The following is a 22,663-nucleotide window of genomic DNA, read 5'->3' on the forward strand; positions in this document are numbered from 1 at the left end:
GATTTTCTAATCGTTAGATTTTTTTATCGACATTTGTTTTCAACCAACCACAGTGACAGGAAAATTTAGAAATAATAGAAAACTTCTTGGTCAAAGGAATTTTCAGACAGTGTATGTGGTTTTCATTCAAAAATTCCTTTCATTTTAAAACAGAATTGGAACTACCACTATTTTATTCTCCAGGGTGTCTTCTTTCAGAAAATATGTTTTGGGGGTTTTATGTAATCTTCAGGCCTAAAATTATTTATTAAACATGTGCAAAAAACTCAAACTGATCTGGAATCAGAAGGGTTAAAGGATAAGTTTACCTTCAGGAATATGTTACATGGTCCTGCTCCTGCAGCGGCTCGGTGATCCAAGCCCTCTGTGTATAGAAGATGAGATGGCCCCCATGCAGCATGACCTCAAAGCAGTGGGACTTCAATCGAATTACCATGCTGACCGTATAGACGACCTTGAAAATAGACTTTGCGGAAACAATGTATTCTTGGTCTCCTAGAGCACACGGAGGAGAGAAATCCCATCGAGTACATAAAGCAATGGCTTCTTGAAACATTTGAAAAGTAGAATTTTACACCATTCTTTGCGGTGGAACGTGCGCACGGGATCCCTGCTAGACCTCTTCCTCTGTGTAATCCCCCACGCCCGTTTATCCTAAAGGATAAGTTCACCCCGATCCCCCATTCTGATAGCTAGTGGGGAATCTTCTCTCTCCGCTAGCTGTCACAATCTGCAAAAAACATGGTCTTGCAGGGCTCCACCCACCCATTGTTCTGTGAATGGGAAAACTATAAGGTCCAAGCCCTCCGTTTGACAGCAGTACAGGGAGAAGTTCTCCATACTAGCTGTCACTTTCTGAAAAGAGCTCAGAGTTCTGTAAATTAATCAACTACAAGTACAGAGATCCTTGGTGGCTTTCAGCTTGTAGTTCTCAATGAACTACCATGGCACTGTTGAGTGCTCTGGTAGTTCATTTATTTTTCCCTTTTTAAACATAACTGAAAGCGTGCGGGTAGATCGAGTGATGGCAGCAGGCAAAAACAACTAGATAAATTGTGTACAGATGTAAATTCACATTACAGCACTTATGAGGACAACCGAAAATGTATATGAGTGAGCCATTATATCCTATCGGACAAGAAATAAAGTGTAAATGACAGTCTCAAATAAATCCAAATCCACCACTGTGATGATAAAAGTGAAGAAATCTTGTGTAATCCAAAGCTTGCAACACCCAAGTGCACCAATGGTTGTTTTGGCTGCTTAGGATGCACTTGTACTGAGCACCCAAGTTACTTTCAAATCCACAAGCTTCAGACAAAATGAGAGGTTTAATGACTACCTTGCAACAACTTTGGGCACAAAGACCAGGATATATTTGTATTCCACACACTAAGGCAATGCTGTTTCTTGGCCTAGGCCAACAAGGCCCAGTTCTAGAGTGGCACTTTGCGGGGGGGGGGGGGGGGCAAAAAAGCTACCCCCTGCACACAAAATAAAAGCCTCCTCCCGGCTCCCGCATGAAGAGTCCCCGCCAGCTTGTGTTACACTTTTAGTGTACTTTTAAGGGGCGGACTGGGCAGAGTGGCAGGATTGAGGAGGCAAATCGGTCTGGCGCCCCCATAAAGCGGCCGCACTGCTGCTTGCTTTGATAATACTGGCCGACGACTGGTGACTGGCCTAACGTTCGGACAGACCGGATGGCCACACTTAATACAACTGGCGGCTGCCAATACTAGTAAGTGTGGCACTGGCAGCAGGTCTTAGCCTAATGCTCTGCCTACCCTCCTCCGAGGCATCTTTGGGAGGAAGTTACAATATGTAATGTAACTTACTCCTAGGGCTCTCTGTGTCAATAGCACAGAGAAGAGAGGGATGCCCCCAGGTATGGCAGCAGAGGGTTTTTTTGTCTTTGCATTCTCACTGTCAATTCTGAAGAGGGCATTTAGGTGGTTTCCTTCCTGCTTGATAACTTTGAAGAGATATATAAAAGTGATTACGGTATTATTTCCTTGTGAGTCATACTTTGAGCACTAATAAATCTTACCTGTTGTCCTGGAAGTGATAAGGTTAATTCTTGAGAGCTTCGGTGTTGGTGTAATGAAAATACCGGGCTTTTGTAGTCTTCTGGATGAGAAGTAAAGCTGGAACGTATGGGGAGGGCATGGCCAGATGGAGGAAGGAGTGAGTGAGCGTGCATGGTGTCTCCCCTCCACTCCCTATCTCTGTACCGAACCAAGCTGTTTCGATTGGAGAGCTAGCCATACCTGGTGTTCTGAGGTTCGCTGAGAGGCCTGTCTGGAGGACTTTCCATGGTGTCTCCCCTCCGCTCCTTGTCTCTGTACCGAACCAAGCTGTTTCGATTGTGCATGGTGTCTCCCCTCCGCTCCCTGTCTCTGTACCGAACCAAGCTGTTTCGATTGGAGAGCTGGCCATACCTGGTGTTCTGAGGTTCGCTGAGAGGCCTGTCTGGAGGACTGTCCGTCTCCTCCTTGGTGTCGGGCGTGGATTCTTTCGCTGGGCTGTGTTCGGATCCAAAGCCACTCTGGTTGTCTCCCGGTTGGATGGTGAGCTGCAGCCGCCCTGGAACCTTTGCTGTGTAGTGAGCGGAGCTGTCTGTGTCCCCGCCGTGATCCCGCGAGACCGTGCGGGATCTGCCAATGCGTCACTGGACTGCTCGGCTGTTCGGAAGGTACGGGGAGAGAGGTGTGGGAGGTGTAAGCGGTGACTGCACTGTTGGGGAAGCGGGAAGCCCCCCTGGAGATTCAATCCCCTTCTCTCTGCATTGATAGCCTACACAATAGCTTGCATTAATAGCACTGATAGCCTGCAATAATCCTTGGCTAATTTAATCACTGAATAGTTGCTGAAGCTTTTTGGCATGTCTAGGAAACGATCAGCTGATGAGCAGCCACCCCAGGAAGCGATGCAAATGACACACTCTGCAAAAGAAAAGGAGAAGGGGAACCAGGCGGCAGCAGCAGCCGCTGCAACTAAACTGGAACGTTTTGCCCATACAGTTCCCCAGTCGCCTACTAAGGGGGGTCATCAGCAGACAGAGGACATGGCCAGTCATCCTCAAACCGTACTACCCCATCCAGCAATAAAACCGCGAGTACCAATGGGACAGGGGGAGGAAAAATAGGACCAGTATCAACAAAACCGCGGTGGCTGGGGCGGCCATTATGACCATTACCATTGTTGAGAGCGAGGAGCCGACATTGAGGGAAGTTCTCTCTGCTGGTAACGCTTGCAAAGACTCAGTTGTCAGCCTCGACGGTCAGCTAAAAAGTATTAAAGATGAATTACTCTCAATGAGTCAGGTACTGAGTGAGACCGTAGAGAGGACTACTGCCCTAGAAGAGAGACTAAGTACAGTTGAGGATAATTTATTTCCACTAAAGCAAGAAATCAAGGGGCTTCAGGAACAAATGGCCGCACAGGCTATTAAACTCGACAAAATGGAAAATAAAAACCGTAGAAATAACATGAGGGTGATAGGCCTACCAGAGAGGAGTGAGGGTCCCGATCCCATAGCTTTCCTCGAGGGGTGGTTTAGGGAAACTTTTGTGGCCACTACTTTTACACCATTATTCGCAATTGTAAGAGCCCACTGAGTCCCCTTCAGGGCCCGTCAGTAGGGTGAATATACCAGGCCAATGCTCATGAAACTTGTTAATTACAATGACAAGGTGATCCTACTACAGAAGGCCAGAGAGATGGGGGCCATTATGTACAATGGGGTTAGGATCTCGCTGTACCCAGACTTCTCACTGGAGCTTCAGAAGCGTAGGGGGGAATTCATACCAATCAAGTGAATTTTGCAGAAATATAAGCTGGCATATGCTTTGCTGTAACCAGCTCGCTTGCAGGTGACAGCATTGGGTGGAACTTTGTTCTTTGGCTAACCGCCTGAAATGGAGCAGTGGCTAGAAGAAATTAAGAAGGACCTGTAGAAGACTTTGAGCATGGAACTATTTTGTTTGTGGGGGGGGGGGGGTGATCTGGTTGAGGTTTGTTAAGCCTTTTCGGGTTCGCAGGCCCCTCTCTCTCCCTCCCCTCCCTCCCTTTTATTTATTATTTTTTTTTTTTTCTTTTCCCAATTTCTTCTTTATTTTTCTTTTTAAGGTATTGACTGCAGTATTTTGATACACCACTGTAATATCACTATTCTACTACGGAAATTAGTTTGATTGTCTAGATTGGAGGGAGTGGAGGAGGGAAGACACTTTTTTTTTTTTTTTTTTTTTTTTTGAGTGCATGTTTGTAAATAGGGGAGTAAGAGAGTGTAAGGGACTCCTGTGGTTATGCTTTACATTAAAGTCACGAGTTCGGAATATGTGGAGGGCAAGATGGGAGTGGTATGACAAGGTCACAGGTGAAGTCCTTAGGGTAGGCCCTGTTGGGCAGGGGTGGGGTTGGATGGGGAGGGAGGGTAGGGGTGGGTGTGGGTTTGGGTGGCGGGGAGGGGAGAAGGGTGTGGGTAAAGAATCACACATTACTAATATTAGTATTTTGCAAGGCACAAATTGAGAGCAGGGAAGGTTATGGAGAGAGGGAGAAATACAGATTGGAAAATCCACTTGAGTTCAAGAGATGTGAGTGTGTTTGTTAGGTTGATCACTTTTTCACTTAATTTTGTGTTGCTTCCTAGTGTTGATTTATTTTTATTTATTTCACCATGCAAGAAAGGAGAGTCGGCATAGCCTCATGGAATGTCCGGGGCCTAGGGGATCCAATTAAGAGAGCCACGGTTCTATCGGCACTAAAGGGGAGTGGGCCAAGATTACTTTGCAAGCAGGAGACGCATCTGACTGATGATACGGTGACACAATTGTGCAGTAGTAATTTCCAAGCCCAATACCATTCGGTCTATTCCTCCTATTCAAGGGGGCTAAGTATCCTGGTTGGGAGAGGAGTGGCGTTCTCCTGCAGGGAAAGTTGTATTGATGAACAGGGCCGATATATTTTTCTACTTTGCTCGATTGAAAACAAATTATTTGTGTTGGCAAACATTTACATCCCCCCCATTCAAGCTAAAGGTTCTACATAAGTTATTGGAGTTTGTGCTGGATAAAGCAGGAACCCCGATAATAGCGGTGGGTGATTTTAACGAAGTACTCGACGCAAGCCTAGACAGATTCCCGTCAGGTCATAGGCCCAATATAGCATCCGAGAGTCGGCTATCCCGATTCCTAATGGAAATGGGATTGAGTGACATATGGCAAATGCGCTATCCACAAGAAAGACGGTTTTCATGCTTCTTAAGTTCCTATCTCACTCTCTCTAGAATTGATTTGGCCTTAGGTAATTGGGAGGCAATATCAACAATAAGTAGTATAGAGTGTGGTCCAAGAGGAGTTTCAGATCACTCCCCGCTTGTGTTGAAAATAAATGCTGGGGGTAAGACCCAGCCTAGAGAATGGAAAATAAGCACTTGTTGGCTGGAATTGATTAGCAACTCTGGGGAAGTGGTCTAGTCTAAATGAATATGTAAAAATTAACACAGGTACGGCATTGCCGGATGTGGTTTGGGACTCCTTGAAGGCCTATCTCAGAGGCCTCCTGATCCAACAGGTGACAAGAACCAAGGGGAAATCCAGAGAGTGGGAAGGGGATATTAGGAAAGAGGTGACACTGGCAGAAAAGCGATATGTCAAAGATCCAACCCTAGACAGGCAGAGGGAATGGTTAGATAAGCAACAAGTGTATAAAATGGCTATTACCAGGAGGACGGAGAATAAACGTATATTTCAGAGGCAGTGCCATTTTGGGGAGGGGGAAAGAGTTGGCCGCATGCTGTGCCTCCTGATCAAATCTAATACCCCCCCCTAGCGCCTCGGCGATCAGGACTCCAACCGGGAACATCACTACTGAAGCGATAGAGGTAATGCAGGTATTTAGTAATTATTACAAGTCTTTATATAAATCTAACAGGTGTGAAGGGAGTGAAATAACAGACAATTTTATTCAGGGTATATCAATCCCGTCCTTGTCAGAGCAGGTGGGCTCCCAGTAGGAATATATAAAAGATATGGCGAGGCACTTCTCCCAGAACTGTTGGAAACATTAGGATGAGCATTAGCTAATGGGAGACTTCCTACTTCAATGTCAGAAACCACTATTGTCGTAATGCACAAGGAGGGGAAAGACCAACTGGATGTCTCCTCTTATCGCCCGCTCTCATTACTATGCACTGACGTAAAAATCTTGGCGAAAGTTTTAGCAACCCATTTAAATAGATGTATTCAAGGGTTGATATATCCGGATCAGTCGGGTTTCATTCCCAACAGGTCAGCAAGCATTAATATTAGAATAGTCTTCTTAAACATGCAGATTCACACTGTTAACACAGGTCCTAAGGCCATTTTGGCCTTGGATGCTGCCAAGGCCTTTGATAGTCTAGAATGGGACTACCTATGGAAGGTGCTAATTTGGGTTTGGCCCCTCCTTTTATTAGTTGGGTGAAGCTACTATATAATGAACCAAGAGCAAAAATTAAAAATTAACAATGAATATTCAGAAGTGTTCCAGTTGGAGAGAGGGACAAGACAGGGCTGTCTCCCCTATTATTCGCCCTTGCAATGGAACCCCTAGCAATCATGACTAGATCAAGGCCAGACATACAGGGGTTCCGGCGCCAGCTAGAAGAAGACAGGATAGCACTGTTCGCAGATGACGTCCTGTTTTTTCTTGGGGACGTTGAAACCTTCCTAAACCCAGTGATACAAATGGTGGGTGAGTTCGGGTGCCTTTCCTGTCTGGTCATCAATTGGGATAAGTCGGCTTTGTTACCGATTGACCCATTTGGCGATCAGATGCCATGGGGAATTCCCCACCTGAAAGTAGTGGCCAAATTGAAATACCTGGGTGTTTGGATTACGACTGATATAAATCAGTATGTTAATAATAACTTAGCCCCGTTGTTATTGAAATTAAAACAAAAGGGAGACACTTGGTGCCGTTTCCCCCTATATGTTGCAGGACGCAGTAATTTAATAAAGATGACATGGCTAACGCAGATATTGTACATGCTTCACAATTCTCCGACCTGGATAGGTCAAAAATGGATTAAGAAAATAGAATCCCTTTTTAGGGAACTAATTTGGAAAAAGGGCCAATCTAGGATTAGTTTGCAAATGTTGCAATTACCGATTAAAGATGGTGGTATGGCGATCCCGCACCCGAGACTATATTTTCTGTCATCTCAGCTGCAACACCTAGTGGGCTGTGGAACCCCAGGTGGCGGGAATCCTAATAATAGAATGATGATAAAGGGGGTCCCACACAATACACTAGGGGAGGCACTAGAGGCAGACTCCTTCACTCATAGATGCCCGATGATAAAATTAGTAAAGTATGGCATGTAACAAAGGCACTAATGGGGTACAATGGGGTAACAAAATATACCTCTTTATGGCATAACAAAAACTTGGCTGAAATAAGGGGTATAGAGAGAACCTGAGAATGGGAAAGGCAAGGTATTAGCCACCTCATTCAGTTATACAAGGGCAAACTTATGAAGTCTTTTTTAGATCTAAGACGGGAATTTAACATATCAAACAAGGTGTTCTATAAATACCTGCAGATTAGACATGCCATTCAAGCATAGTTCAGGTCTCAAATTATAGAGTGGACCCAGATCCCTGTACTCCTGAAAATCATCAATTCAGCCTCTACTAAAGGTCTAAATTCTAACTTGTATGCCAATCTGGGGGAGAGAATTATAAGCGGAGTAGGTCCTCTTAAAGAGTAGAGAGGGGTGGGAGAGAGATGTAGGGACAATAACTATGGCACAATGGGACAAGATCTTAGAACAAGGAGCCCTGGTCTCGATCTCTCCTTCATAGAAGCTTTCCCATCTGTTTCTAATCCATAGAGTCTACTACACCCCCCAAAAAATGTTTAAACTTGGATGAAAATAAAATGATGAGTGCCCCAGGTGCAAGGCAACAGGAGACCTTATCCATATGGTATGGAAGTGTCCAAAGCTCTTTAGATACTGGGGGGAGATAATTACTAGGTTAAATAAAACCTAGGTTAAATAAAAACTAGGTTAAATAAGACATGCCTATTAGGGTGCTTGGAGGAAGATGGAGTCCTGCCCGGTACTACTGAAGCAGTGTTGAGATGTCTGTTCCAAGCGAGAAAATTAATCGCACAGAAATGGCAGGCTCAGACCCCCCCCAGAGGGTGGAGAATTGGATTGAAACTATCAATTCTATGGTTTGGATAGAGAAAGTGTTGTATATTAGATAGTACAACCTCATAAAGCTTGAGAAGATGTGGAGACCTTGGCTGCAGGAAATGGAATGTCCCATATGAGGGGATGGCTGCAAGCTGAGAATTGTCTCCCGCCGGCCGACAAGCCCCCCTCTCCGCCTTTTCTCTTTTTCTCTCTATCCTGTGGTCTCCTCCATATATCTTCCATTTGTCCATGGTGAGGATCTCCTCTTTCTCCTCGGTTATAGAGATAGACAACAGACATGATGACAGGCATAGATAATGATTGTGAGATGTGGGGTTGGTGTGTGGGTGAGGGGATATAGAGCAATAATAATGTTTTTTGCATTTTGCAATATTATATGATAACTCATGACGCTGTATATTTTTAACTTTTGCAATATGAAAAACAATAAAAAGAAAGATTTAAAAAAAAAAAAAAAAGCTGGAACGTATACTTTTTTGCTCATGGTTTTTGCAACCTGATTTATCTTAGGTTTTTCTCTATAGGAACATCTTTATGCCAGTATATCCTGTATATGTATTGTAATTAAACATACACAGGTTAAAAATCTTTCAGTCTGTGTGGCGACATATTTTGGGGTCATTTTTGGTCTGATAGAGTCCTAATTCTCTGACTATGAAACTGGTTTGTGAATGTCAAGTGACCACCATCAAATGCAACATTCGTTGGGCAGGTCCCCATCCCCAGCAGTCCTCCAGGGATGAGCGGTACCTGTATGGTCAGATAAGCATTGTATGTCCAATAATCCACAAATACAGATTTAGCTTAACCCTATCTGCTGGCCCGATGTGATGTCATTTAGGGGTATTTTAGCAGGTGAATATGAGCACTTCCACCACTGAAAGTGCCTTTGTTAGCACTTAGCACTGGCATTTGTTCTGACATCAGTTTGAGATGTTTCAGTGATCATTCAGAATTCGTTGACAGGTGCACAGGTGACCTCATGCTGACCTGCATTTATCTGTGCTTCATGCAGATTTTGCATTCCAATAGACTTGCATAGGTATGGAAAACCTTCTTGAAGCAAGCAAAATCCTCTCAACACAGGAGCTTAGGGTCCATTCACACCAGCCGCTGCATTGCAACGTGTGTGGTGTAGTGAGGTCCAGCAGGACCAGCGCAGTGTTGATACACTGATACCAGTGCAGTGCACTGTTCTTCTTTTCTTTTTTTTATTTGCAAAAAAACTTTATTGAATTGTCACATTTATAGAGTTCTATCAGTTGCCATGCAGTGACCTGTGCTGAGCTGGAAAAAAGTACGGCATGCAGTACTTTTACCAGTGCACGGCACCACGGCAGTGCTGCAGGCTGTCATTTTTCCTTGTCTTCTGTGGATGGTGCTGTGGGGCTGCATGGGAATAGCCACAAAACACAGTCCCACTGCACTTGGTGTGAAAAGACCTTTAAGCAGGCTGTAGATTAAGCAATTTTCTTTCCTGCAACCATGGGGAAAGAAAATTATTGGATTCCCCCATCAACACTGACTGTGGAGCTATCATGTTCACCAGGCTGGGTGGCATGGGGGAGAAAACAGTAATTTACAGATGACAGGGCAAGCCTTAAACAGGCAGGGGTGGGTCATATTTAAATTAGGGGGTGCACAAGTACGAGTATAAGCCTAGTACACACGGGCAGAATGCAGCCCGTGTACGGCAGCCGGTCTGACAGAAGACTCATGACCAAAAAAGGTCTGCCAGCTGGCTGTCAATCGGCGCGCTCTTGGCTGAGCATGCTTACCAGAGTGTTCTGGCAGGGGCCTTCCCCCTGTCAGAACACAATAGGACAGCAGGGGAGATCGCTGTACCAACATTGCATAGTTAGTACAGCGGATCCGAACTGAGCTGTTGGTTTTTTTCCAGGTTGAACGAAAAAACGAGTAGTGTGTATAAGGATTAGTCTCAGGTGAATGATCAGGTGTTACATCACACTATTAGTCGAGTCGCAAATATATCTTCCTGTGATAACCATTGGGGACATAATTGCTCATTATTGTGCGATTTGTAAAAGAGTAAAGTATCATGACCCACTAGCAGGAAGATCTTCCAACAAGTGGGAACATATCCAAATGTGCTAATGAGTACTTCCAACTGCCTCCTTATCACTCTTAAAACCTATTACAAACATGTTCAACTTAAACTGTGCATAAAAAATCCTAGGCAGAGGTTACTTGCAATGAAAACTGATTGCTAAAATATTCAGTATATTCAGGGATATAGGCAACCAAAGCTTTTTTCAGTTTCAATTTCTCCTGTTAAAGTCTGGCTTTGACAAACAAGCATGCTTCCACCAGTTTAGTAAATCCTATTTTAAAACAGAAGCATCACTTTCATTGAGCTGTTTATAGGATGCCACACTTATCAGCTAGTAGACTTTGAAATTGAGGTCTGTGAACTGGGCCTCAAATCATAAGGATGCTGAAAAAGAAAAACAGATTATCATCAATGGAATTGCATTAAAGTGGTATTGAACCCAAAACTAAAAATGTTTTCTTTTGTTTTCCCTTCTGGTTTCACCTGGTGGTCTGGCCAATAATATACCTCATTTCAAGCATCCCTGCTAGTGTTAAATAGTCAGTCTCGTCCCTGTAACTGCTAGGGAGCTTTTCTGTTGACAAACAGACTTACTGGCTAGATCAACAGATAAAAATAGAAAAAAAAGGAGAAAACTAACAGCCATCACATCTAAGAATTGGCAAGCTGCAATAAGATAATTGTTTGTGTTTTGGGTTTAATACTGCTTCAAGAGATTGACTAATTTCAACCAACAACTAAACAAACAAGAAAGATTCCATAAATTGTAATGCAAAAAAAGATTAGTGAGGCAGATACCATTGTTTACTGAAAGCATTGAGCTCTGAAAGCATTGAGGAATGCCATACCCACGGTATATGGAAAGGAAGTAAATGCAAGATTGTACAATAACAGCATAATAAAGACCTGACAATTGAAATGCTGCAGCAAAACCTGAAAAGAACTGTTGCTCAAAAACCTACAAATGTTGCTGTGCTAAAACAAAAGGAGCTCTGCACAGAAGAGCTTGGCTACAATGACTTTACAGTGATGTACAATTTCAACTACAGGCAACCTTCTGTCTCCAGTCATTGCAGCTAAAGGTGCCCAGCTACTTAAAGTGAAGTTATTTGTATCACACTTATAATAGCAGTTTTAGTTATCTGCTACACTGGGAAACAAAGAAATCCTGGATTTATTTTTTCTCTTGCCCAGCCAGTATTAATTTACTGCATATACTGTGAAAAAAAAAATAGGATTTTTATTACAGCTTACATGTAAAATCCTTTTCTTGGAGTACATCATGGGACACAGAGCCTTAAAGTGGATGTAAACCCATTTTTTTTTTTTTTTTATGTCATAATGTAGAGTATAACATTTCCTATCATTTGAGCCCAGTCTTGCCACAAAGAATTAATCCAGCTCTGAGCAATCCTTTTATTGTTCAGTGAGATAAAACTTGACAAACAGAGAAAAACTAAAATCCTCCCCCTTGCTGTGAGTGACAGGTGATTTACATATCTCGAGCACTAGCCTAAGACATGCATTATTTTTTCATTCCCACCCCCACTCCTTTCTTCAGCAGCTCTGCAAGGATTGGCTGTTCCACACCTCAGCATGATTTGGCATGCTGAAGTAATGTGGTTACTTTCCTGTCTTTTCATTGGATGTTAGAGATCATAGCAGAAGTTCAGTGTAAGAAATACACAGGAGAAAATCTATATTGACAAGGGGAGTGTAGAGGTGGGCGGGGAGTCTACTGACATCAGGACTCCACCCACCGAGCTCCAGACAACAGACCCACCCACAGAATCTGCAGTTTTTCGGTTCTCATAACAGAGGGGAGACATTTGACAGGTAAAGATACATGCAGGATACATATCCTTTTAGATAATCCCTATGGCAGTAGTTTAGAAAGGATGACTTTGGGTTTACATCCACTTTAAGTAATTACTTAATGGGTTATAGGCCACCTTCAGGTGTTGACACTGGTAAACCCAATCAAAGGAAGTTTACTCCCCTATATAACCCCTCCTCCTTCCAGGAGCACATCAGTTTTTGTAGCAAAGCAATATACTTGTATCCCAAAAGAGGGGCGGGACCTCTGTGTCCCATGATGTACTCCAAGAAAAGGATTTTACAGGTAAGCTGTAATAAAAATCCTATTTATCGTACATCATGGGACACAGAGCCTTAAGTAATTACTTAATGGGATGCCCCCATAGTAATGCCACATGAGGGGTGGGAGAAAACAAACCCATAGGTTACACCCAGACTTGAGGATCTATACAGCTGCACACTGCGCCCGATATCCTCATACTTCCTTTTTTTTTTTTTTTTTTTTTTTTTTACCCACTTTTTTCTTTATTCAGTTTTTAAAGCTTTAACGATACAAAAAGTAAAACCAAGTAAACATTATCATATCTACATAGTAAGATTGATAGATAAACGGGGGTGGGGGCCTATTGTACTAGAAGAAAAAATAAAATAGAAAAGACCAAAAAGAAAAAAAAAACAGGGGTAGAAAACACCCTAAACCCCCCTTCTATACCCACTTCCAGTGTTTTAAAATTTACACCTTAATTCCTCCCCCCTTTCCCATCCCTCCCCTTTTAAGTGTGCTTGTGTTTTTAAATTCCTATATCCATTTTATCAAACTGTATTTATATTGCGAATAATTTACCTTGTTTAAGATTAGCTAACTCTTTAGTTCTGTTTGATCTAATATTACTTTTTCCTACCATGTTGTCCATTCTGGTTGATTTTCCTACTCTATAATACTCTTTCCCCTCTTTTATCCAGCCAGGGTCTCCACATCCTGACAAATTCCTTGAGGTTACCTCTCTTTGTATACACTGCTCTTTCTCTACAGAGGGTCTAATTTATTGTTCCAATCCAGTCTCTTACTGTAGGGGGAGCCTTTGATTGCCATCTTGATGTAACCGTTTTCCTGGCTTGGAACAAGCATCTCAGGATTGGTATTGTAGTGTTCTTCCTCTCACCCTGTTCCCGCCTGTACCCCAGTATACATACTATCGCCTCCCTCTCCAGTGTAATTCCAAATATATCTCTGATGTTATTGATCACCCCTTCCCAGTATCGGAATAACTTGGGGCATCTCCACACCATGTGTCTCATACCTCCTTACATCCACCTGATAAAATTTAGTGAATATATGCGCTGAAGACCAAGTTGCGGCCTTACAGATCTGGGCCATGGAGGCCTGATGACGCACTGCCCAAGAAGCATTAACCGACCTGGTAGAATGTGCCTTAACTTGAAACGGGGGAATCTTACCCCTTAAATCATAAGTTTGAATTATCACTTGCGGAATCCACTTAGCGACAGTGGATTTCGACGCTGCCTGTCCTTTCCGCATGCGAATGGATCCCTTGTCCTGGCCACAAAGTTGACCAACTTCGTGTTGAACCTGGATGTTAGAAGATCCACGTCCGGAGTTCCTCATCTTTGACAAACAGCCCGAAATGTCGGGGTAAAGAGACTATTCCCCTGGTAATAACTGCTGGCGACTTAAGTAGTCCGCCTGCCAATTTTCTAGTCCCGGAATGAAGATTGCAGAAAGGCATGGAACATTTCTGCCCAAGTTAGAATATGGTTCACCTCTCTCTGTGCTGAGAGACTTTTGGTGCCCCCTTGGTGATTGATATAGGCCACAGCTGTGACATTGTCGGATTGAATCCTGACAGGACAATCCCGTAACCTGAAAGTCCAGGCCTTTAGTGCCAGACGTACTGCCCGAATCTCTAGGATATTGATGGGCAAGATTCTTTATTTCTTGACCACTGTCCTTGGACAGTTGTCTTTTCTAGCACTGCTCCCCAGCCTGAAAGGCTGGCTTCCATCGTTACCACGTTCCAGATGACTGGTCTGAAGGATTTTCCTTTCAGCAGATTCTGGGTTGGGGCCACTCTTGGGGACAGCCGCATTGGCAAGTCTAAAGCTTGAATTGTTTTGTTCCAAGCAGACAGGATACTGTTTTGCAACAGTCTTGAATGGAACTGGGCATAGGGAACTGCTTCGAATGAAGCTACCATGGTTCCTAGCAACCCCTCATGCAGAGGCGAATAGAGGGATTGCCATTTGACCTGACCCTCCGCACCAGCTCTTATGGAATTGATTTTTGCTTAAGGCAAGAACACCCTTTCCTGGGCTGTGTCTATGATCAGACCCAAGTACTCAAGCCTTTTTAGCGGTATTAAGGAAGATTTCTCTAGGTTGAGAATCCAACCCAAACTTTTCAGATAGTTGGTTGTAGTGCGTACGCTTTGCTCCAAACGAGTCACCGATTACTTATAGATCAATAGATCATCTAGGCACGACTGTTATGCCCTGTGCCCTTAACTTGCCTAGAGGTGGGGCCAGCACTTTGGTGAACACCTGAGGTGCTGTGGCTAACGCGAAGGGCAGGTCTACAAATTGGAAACGCTGCTGTTCTAACTCAAACCACAGAAACCATTGATGAGCAGGAAATATAGGGATATGCAGATATGCATCCCTGATGTTGATTGATGCCAGAAGTTCTCTTCCTAGAAGGATAGCAACTACCGACCTGATTGTCTCCATGCGAAAGGAGCGGATCTTCAGGAATTGATTTAGCTTTCTTAGATCTAGAATGGGTCTGACGTCTCCATTTGGTTTTGGTACCATGAAAAGATTTGAATAAAACCCCAGACCTTGCTTTTTTGTGGGTATCTGTAGGATCACCCCTTGAGATATTAAATCTGTCTAGTGCCCGAAACAGAGATTGTTTTTTCTCTGGATCTTTGGGAACGCTTGATCTCAGGAAACGAGCCGGTGAAAAGTCCCGAAATTCCAGCTTGTACCCCAGTGTTACCGTGGAGATGACCCATCTGTCCTGAATTACCTTGGTGAGGGGGGTTGCCTCTTTAAGACAATGCTTTAGGATTTTGTTTTGCAGATTTCCAACCCCAGGGCTTCTTTTGAGCCTGGGACTAACCCTGAGGTTTTCCTCTAGAGTCTGACGGCGAAGGCCGTCGCCACTGCCTAGAGGCGGAAGCCCCTGGCGCGTTTAAATGAAGGGCGTTTATATTTTCTTCTGACTGGTTAAAAAAGTAATTTTCCCAGCAGAAATTGTATTGATATATTTATCCAAGTCTTCTCCAAACAGTCGCTCCCCATGAAAGGGGAACCCAGTTAGGAGGTTTTTTTTTTCTTTAAATAATCTTTATTCATTTTCTTCACAATTACAAATTATGATATATAATTATATTTCATGAATAACCACATTAAAAGCAATACAGGATATATTTAAAAGCATTTCACAGTATTTAACCTCTTTATCCCCCTATTTTATTAGCTACCCTCTTTTATCCCTTCCCTCCCCTCCTTACATATATTCTAGGTCTTAATTTCTCCTGTTCTTGTATATTTATTTCCACAGAACCTTCCATAACCTTTCTTTTAATGCTTTACATAGGATATCTCATCTTCTCCAACCAGGGTTTCCACATTTTTTTAAATTCTTTAATATTTCTTCTTGTATACACTGTTTTCTCTTTCCATATCATCTCTGTTACTATGCCGACCCATTCCCTTACCGATGGGGTTTTTTTTGCTTGCCATCTTTGTGCTATTAATTTTCTTGCTTGAAAAAGACACCTCAGCACTGCTTTGGTTACACCAGCTATTCCATCTATTCCCTCCCCAACCCCAGGATGCTGAGTCTGGGGTCCATCTCCAGTCTAGATCTATATATCGTGTTTATTGTTTCGAGGATCTCTGACCAATATCGAAACAACTTAGGGCACCTCCAAATGATATGCAGCAAGTCCCCTGTGCCCTGACATCTAGGGCACCCGGGATCTACTCTCCATCTAAACTCACACATTCTCTTCGGTGTATAGTATGTCCTGTGAACCAGCATCAAAAATGAAACCTTCTGTGCGGGCGAGACCGACACTAAATGTCCTCTCTCTAATACCTTCCTCCATTGGCCGTCCGATATTGCCCCTAGATCCTCCTCCCATTTCCCCCTGCTCTTAAGGGATTCAGGGCTCTCAATACTTCCTCCACATAAATCTAAATATATGTCAGATATAAATCCCTTACCCTTTCCAGGGCCAGTGATTTTTTGATACAAAGGGTTATTCCACCAAACCGGGCCTTGTTCCTCAAACTGGGCATTTAAAGCATGTCTAATTTGTAAGTACTTGTAAAATGTATGTTTAGGTATATCATATTCCTCTCTTAATGCAGTGAATGTTTTTAATGTTCTTCCCTCGAACAACTGGGCCAACCTATCTATTCCTTTCCCATTCTTTAATCCTCCCGACCATCTCCAGTTCCCGCAGGTTTTTACTCTCCCAGAGGGGGGGTTGTTCTGTCACCCCACCTTGTCCCCTAAGTGATTTAACTGCTTTCCATACTTTTATGGCTAGTCCTACTGTGGGGGTTTTACTAAGAAAGGAATTAGCCCTCCACTACTGATTTATGCGGAATCCCTAATATCATTAATTCCCTATTTATACCTCCTTCTGGTTCTCTATTCCCTTTTAGATGTTGCAGTTGGGCTGCCAAAAAGTAACTTCGTGGATGCGGTACCGCCATGCCCCCCTCCCTTGTTGATAGCTGTAGGGTTTGTAGGCTTATCCTGGCTTGGCCACCTTTCCATATTAAACCACTAAATAGAGAATCAATTTTTTAAAACCATTTCTTATGTATCCAGGTCGGGGAATTATGCAATACATATAATAATTGTGGCATCCACAACATTTTAATCAAATTGCATCTCCCTGCGACCGATAAAGGAAGTCGTTTCCAGATTTCTATTTTACTTTTAAATTTAGACAAAAGGGGGACTATGTTGTTATCTATAAATTTATTTGGGTCTCTAGATATATGTATTCCCAGGTACTTCATTGTCTCAACTACTTCCAATTGGGGATTTCCGGGAGATATTTGGTTCCCACTGAGGTCCACTGGCATAAGTGCTGATTTTTCCCAGTTTATGACTAAACCCCAGAGAGTCTTCCAAAATCTTTGAAAATACACATTGCCTGCTTTAATGATTGCTCTGTGTCTCCTAGGAAGAGGAGAACATCGTCTGCATATAATGCGATTCTCTTCTCCCCTATTGCTCTCCTGAACCCAGCCATGTTTGTATTTGATCTTATTGCAATAGCCAATGGCTCCATTGCCAGGGCAAAAAGTAGCGGAAACAGTGGGCACCCCTGTCTTGTCCCCCTCTCCAATTGGATCTTATCTGAGTAATCTTTGTTAACTCTAATTTTGGCACTAGGTGCATTATATAATATTTTTATCCACTTAATAAACAAGGGGCCAAAACCAAATTCTTCCAGTACTCGCCAAATATATTCCCATTCTAGGCTATCAAAAGCCTTAACCACATCTAATGACATTACTGTTCTTTCTCCACTGTTGGTATCTGTAGATTAAGGAATACCCTCCTAATATTCATGCAAGTTGATCTACTAGGGATAAACCCTGTTTGATCTGGAGGTATAAGTTTGGATATTACCTTATTTAACCTAGCTGCCATTATTTTAGCCAGTATCTTAGCATCCAAACTAAGTAGGGAAATAGGTCTATAGGACGTAGTCTCCAATGGGTCCTTCCCCTCTTTATGCAGAACTATTATTGTTGCTTCAGTCATAGATGTTGGCAATTTCCCCTCCACCTCCGCCCAGTTCAACACTTTAAGAAGCTCCGGGAGCAGTATTTCCCCATGATATTTATAGGTTTCTACTGGGAGACCATCTGGTCCAGGAGATTTCTGATTGGCCATCTCTGTCACAGCTATCTGTATTTCTTCAAGGGTTATCGGAGCTTCCATTCCTTCTTTATCCACTTCTGTAAGGGAAGGTATCTCTATTTTCCCCCAAAAAAATCCAATTCCTCTCCTCCCGCGGTCCCCTGCGATCTATACAAATTTTCATAATATTGTCTAAACGTGTCTGATCTCTGATACCCGGGAGGAAATTTCTCCCCTCCCCGTCCTGATCGCCGGGACTGCAGAGGGGGAGGAATTTGTTCTCACCAAGTGAGCTAACATCCCTCCCACATTTTCTCCCTCTCCAATAGCGACTTGCTTCTGGAATAATCGTTTATTCTCAGATTTCCTGGTCACAGCCACTTTGTATTCCTCTTGCTTATTTAACCAAATTCTTTGTTTCTTTGGGGAGGGGGCTTCCACATATTCCTTTTCTGCGTTCACCAATTCCTTCTTGATCTTATTCTCCCATTCCCTAGATGTATTTTTAGTTCTTGCCACCTGCTGTATACATATACCCCTGATAAATGCCTTCAGTGTATCCCACATCACTCCCCTCGTCACTGTACCCTCATTAAATTCTATAAACTCTTTTATTTTAAATAGTATCTCTTCTGTATTCCCCATTAACTCGAACCAGAGAGGGTTCATTTTCCATACCCCTAGTGTTTTTTCCTTTCTAAGTTCACCGAAACCGTCATTAGTGAATGGTCAGACACCCCCCTGGGATAGTATACTATATCTTTTATTACCTGGGATGCTTCCTCATTACCTAGAACCAGATCTATCCTGGAGAGAGTGGAGTAAGTGCTTGAAAGGCATGAATATTGTAATGTATTTGGGTTCCTCATTCTCCACATGTCAAATAATCCTGCTTCCTGTAAAAACTGATGCAACTTGCTCTCAGAGCTGTACTTCCCCTGTTTTACTCATGGGAACCTATCCAGTTTTTTTATCTATAACCTCATTAAAGTCCCCTAATGCTATAACCGGTATCCCTGTTTTATCCATCATAAATTCCATTAACTCCAACTCGTCTACGCTGATCTGCCTGCAGGTGAACACAACACCTCTCTTAATCAGCACTGTTACTCCTCTTGAATAAGAGGAGTGCACTGAATGATACTGAAATTGAAACCTTCAGCTTAGTTTCTTTGGTTAAATGTGTCTCCTGCAGGCAGACCAGCCCTATCGTGTGTCTCTAAAACATCAAAGATTGCAGCTCTCTTTGCTGGGTTACCCATCCCACGGACATTTCAAGAGCCAATTTTTAATATTCTAGATAGTATTATTAGTCAAACAAAAAAAAAAGGAAAAAAAAAAAAAAAAAACGAACACAAAAGGAAAAACCCTGTGCGCACAAAAACAAATTTCTCTTATCCTGTTAGGAGGTTTTTACATGGTGTTTCAGCTGACCAATTTTTCAACCACAGGATTCTGCGCATATGTACAAGCATAAGTGTAAGGCGGGATGCCTAGTGAATAGTCTTTAATGGCATCTATGACAAAACATAATGCGTTAGGTAGTTCAGCCAAATCCCGAGCTTGTTGTGTAGGAAGCTCTCTTAGGGCCTGTTTATATTGGTCCTATAGGGATTGGCAGGCGCCTATTGCGCCGACTGCGGGCTGAGTGACGGCACCTGCTATGGAAAAAGCAGATTTTAGCAGGAATTCCAACTTCTTATCTGTTGGATCCTTAAGCATCTGTGCGTTGTCTACAGGACAAGTTAAGTTGTTATTCACATTGGAAATCACAGCGTCAATTGCTGGTACTTACCACCTTTTGGAGAATTTCTCCTCCAAAGGATAGAGAATTGAAAACCTCTTAGGAGGGAGAAAATGTTTATCCAGTTTTTCCCATTCCGAAAAAAATAAGCTGTTCAAGTAATGCATGTGCAGGAAATGCATGCAAAGGATGGGACGGTTTTAAAGAACCTAAGGAAGAAGCCAAGTTTTCATGAGACTCTTTTAGAGGCAGCATGAAAGTGGAACAAACCATTTCTGTAAGAGATTGTATCAGCAATTTTTCAGATTGAGAAGCTGAAAAAGGTTCATCTACCGTTGTTTCCTCAGCAGAAGAATCATTGGTTTTTTTCTCTTCCTAATCGTTAGAGGGTAAAACATCATTGTGTGCCCACTGTTCCCCTTGCAAAGCTGAAGCAGGGGAGGGGGACCTAGTATGCTTCCTATCCATTTGACTGGAGGATGCGATTAAAGCCACTAATCTTTCTTCCAGATCCTGAAGGGAGGAGGAAAGGGCATCTTTAGTCATGTATACAGGTGCTGAGATGTGAGAGGAAGCTGCACCATCAATTTGCTCCAATGGCTCACCCTGAGTTGCCATAATTGGTAATTCAGGCGAGGATGACAACATGGAAATACAGCTGGAAATCCCAATGTCTGGGGGTGAAACCTTTACTCTTTTGGCTTTTGTGGTGTCTTTTTTGGCAGGCATAGTCCTAAGTACAAAAACAGAGGCGCTATACACATTGCACTAAATCGCTGAAAATAGTCATGATTTTTTAAAGCTGCTATAAAGTTTAGCCTAGTGCTGGAAAAAAAGTGTCTTTCCTGTATCAGGAATGACAGTTTTGCAACCCATACGTGTTCCACAGCTCGTGTGTCCCTGTGTGCAGGGAGCTTGTTTCCTCCTCATCAGCATGCTGTATTTATCTGCTATTAGCCTGCCGTGCGTCCTCGTGGATGTTTCACGGCACCTGTTAGGCCCCGCCCCCCCTGAAAAAATTCCGCCCTCCTTTATATTTAAAATGTATGCGGCGCCTGAGCGCAGTGTTTTTCGGATCCCAGACCCAACACGAGGGGGGGAGGGGCAGCAGAGCCTCCTGCAGTGAGGCACGGACATGTGTAAAAATACAGCCACAGTAACAGACTTTAGCGATAAAATAGTGGGACCTTCCGCATCCCCCACAGCGGGGTAATGTTTAGGGGGGTGCAGCACTGCTGTCCCATCAGGGGAAAAAAGACATTTTTTTGCAGATTTTTTACCTTGCAAAATCTCCTTCTACACGCTGTGCAGCCAGACACAGAACTGAGCAAAACAGTGAGACAACAGAGTAAGGTATGTGCATAGACTCCATCTAGTGGAGATTTTAAGGCATGAAAACATATTTTCCTTAAATGAAAGAAAATGCATAGATGTTTTTAATGCCTAAGTTTTCTTCCCTTACCTTGTCCTCGCCGCAGGATTTTGCTGAATTAACAGAAAATCCAACTTTCACCCATCACGGCAGGTTAAGTTTAGCAAACCTTCAAGGACTGGGTCTGTAAAAATGGAGTCCAACTGCCTTGGGCCTTGTATAAGCACCCCATCAGGAAGCTTGAGGTAATGTAACAAGACCTAAGCCCTGGGTTCCTGGAGTCCAGCCCTACAAAGAGAGGCATTACAGACAAAACCTCGTACTTCGGATGCGAGGTCCCAGATACCATCAACTTTAGGCCTCAGTGGCACTTCTGGATTGATCTGGCTTCTTTTTATGGAGGAATTTAAATCCAACATGGATTCCTCCTGGAGCTCCTCAGAGCACTTCTTCACTGGTGACCAACACCTTAGACACTGACGAAAAAACTGATGTGCTTCTGGAAGGAGGAGGGGTTATATAGGGGAGTAAACTTCCTTTGATTGGGTTTACCAGCGTCAACACCTGAAGGTGGCCTATAACCCATTAAGTAATTACTTAAGGCTCTGTGTCCCATGATGTACGATAAAGAAAAAACATTTTAACATGAAAAAGTTGGAAAATGAAGAAAGATGGAAAGTTATACCTTATTTGCTTTTCCTCTACGTGATTCAATTTTGTATATTCATCATCCGCATTATAACTTTTAATCCATTGATTTTGCTCATGTCAAATTCCAGCTTCCCTTACTCTCTTATATACCCATCTGATAAACAACCCATGCATTACTCTTCTTTCTATATGACATGCTTCTTTATCTGTTTCTAGTGACTGCTTCTGACCTCCTGCTCTCTGGAATGAGGACCTTGGAGCATGTAGCAGTGATGGTGACTATCACACACCCGCGACGTGGGAACTTACAGATACAACTCTTTTGTCCCAGTGGGGTGTCATCCCTAATTGGAGCCATGAGGAAGATTGACAAGTAGGTGAAATTAGATGGATTTCCTGCTGAATGATCACATCTCAGGTTATCTGGCTGTACACTTAAATCTACAAATATTCGTGTGCACATCAAACCAAGTTATTTCAATTTTCACCATATCCGCTTTTTCATTTAGGGGGCTCGTTCACACCAGATGCAGTCCAGTGTATTGTTTCTCAGTATTAAAAACACATGGACAGTGTTTACCATGGATTCCAATATCCCTAGTTCATACCAGTACAGTGCGTTCCAGTGCAGCCAACAAAAGTAGAACATGCTGTACTTTTTTTTTGTATGGAATGCATCTGGTGCACTGCAAAACACATCAAAAACGCACTGGAACGCATCATAAATGCACCAGAGCGCACATGTCCTAATTTACAGCTTTGGCCAAAAGTTTTGAGAATGACACAAATATAAATAATTTTTACAAAGTCTGCTGCTTCAGTGTTGTTTATATCTTATTGTCAGATGTTACTAGGGTATACTGAAGTATAATTACAAGCATTTT

The 22,663-nt window shown here is 43.0% G+C and overlaps 1 protein-coding gene across 3 annotated transcripts in view; it reads left to right on the plus strand.

Annotated features, from left to right (window-relative positions):
• PCSK7 (proprotein convertase subtilisin/kexin type 7) overlaps positions 1–22,663 on the plus strand; it is a 222,888-nt gene that overhangs the window by 156,155 nt on the left and 44,070 nt on the right. For all 3 annotated transcript variants that reach the window (XM_073602365.1, XM_073602366.1, XM_073602367.1), the window contains one exon: positions 21,996–22,152. In XM_073602365.1, the coding sequence (XP_073458466.1) occupies positions 21,996–22,152 (157 nt within the window). The remainder of the gene's footprint in view (positions 1–21,995; positions 22,153–22,663) is intronic.

The sequence above is a fragment of the Aquarana catesbeiana genome, linkage group LG10, assembly GCF_042186555.1.
Source record: "Aquarana catesbeiana isolate 2022-GZ linkage group LG10, ASM4218655v1, whole genome shotgun sequence".
Classification (NCBI taxonomy): Eukaryota; Metazoa; Chordata; class Amphibia; order Anura; family Ranidae; genus Aquarana; species Aquarana catesbeiana.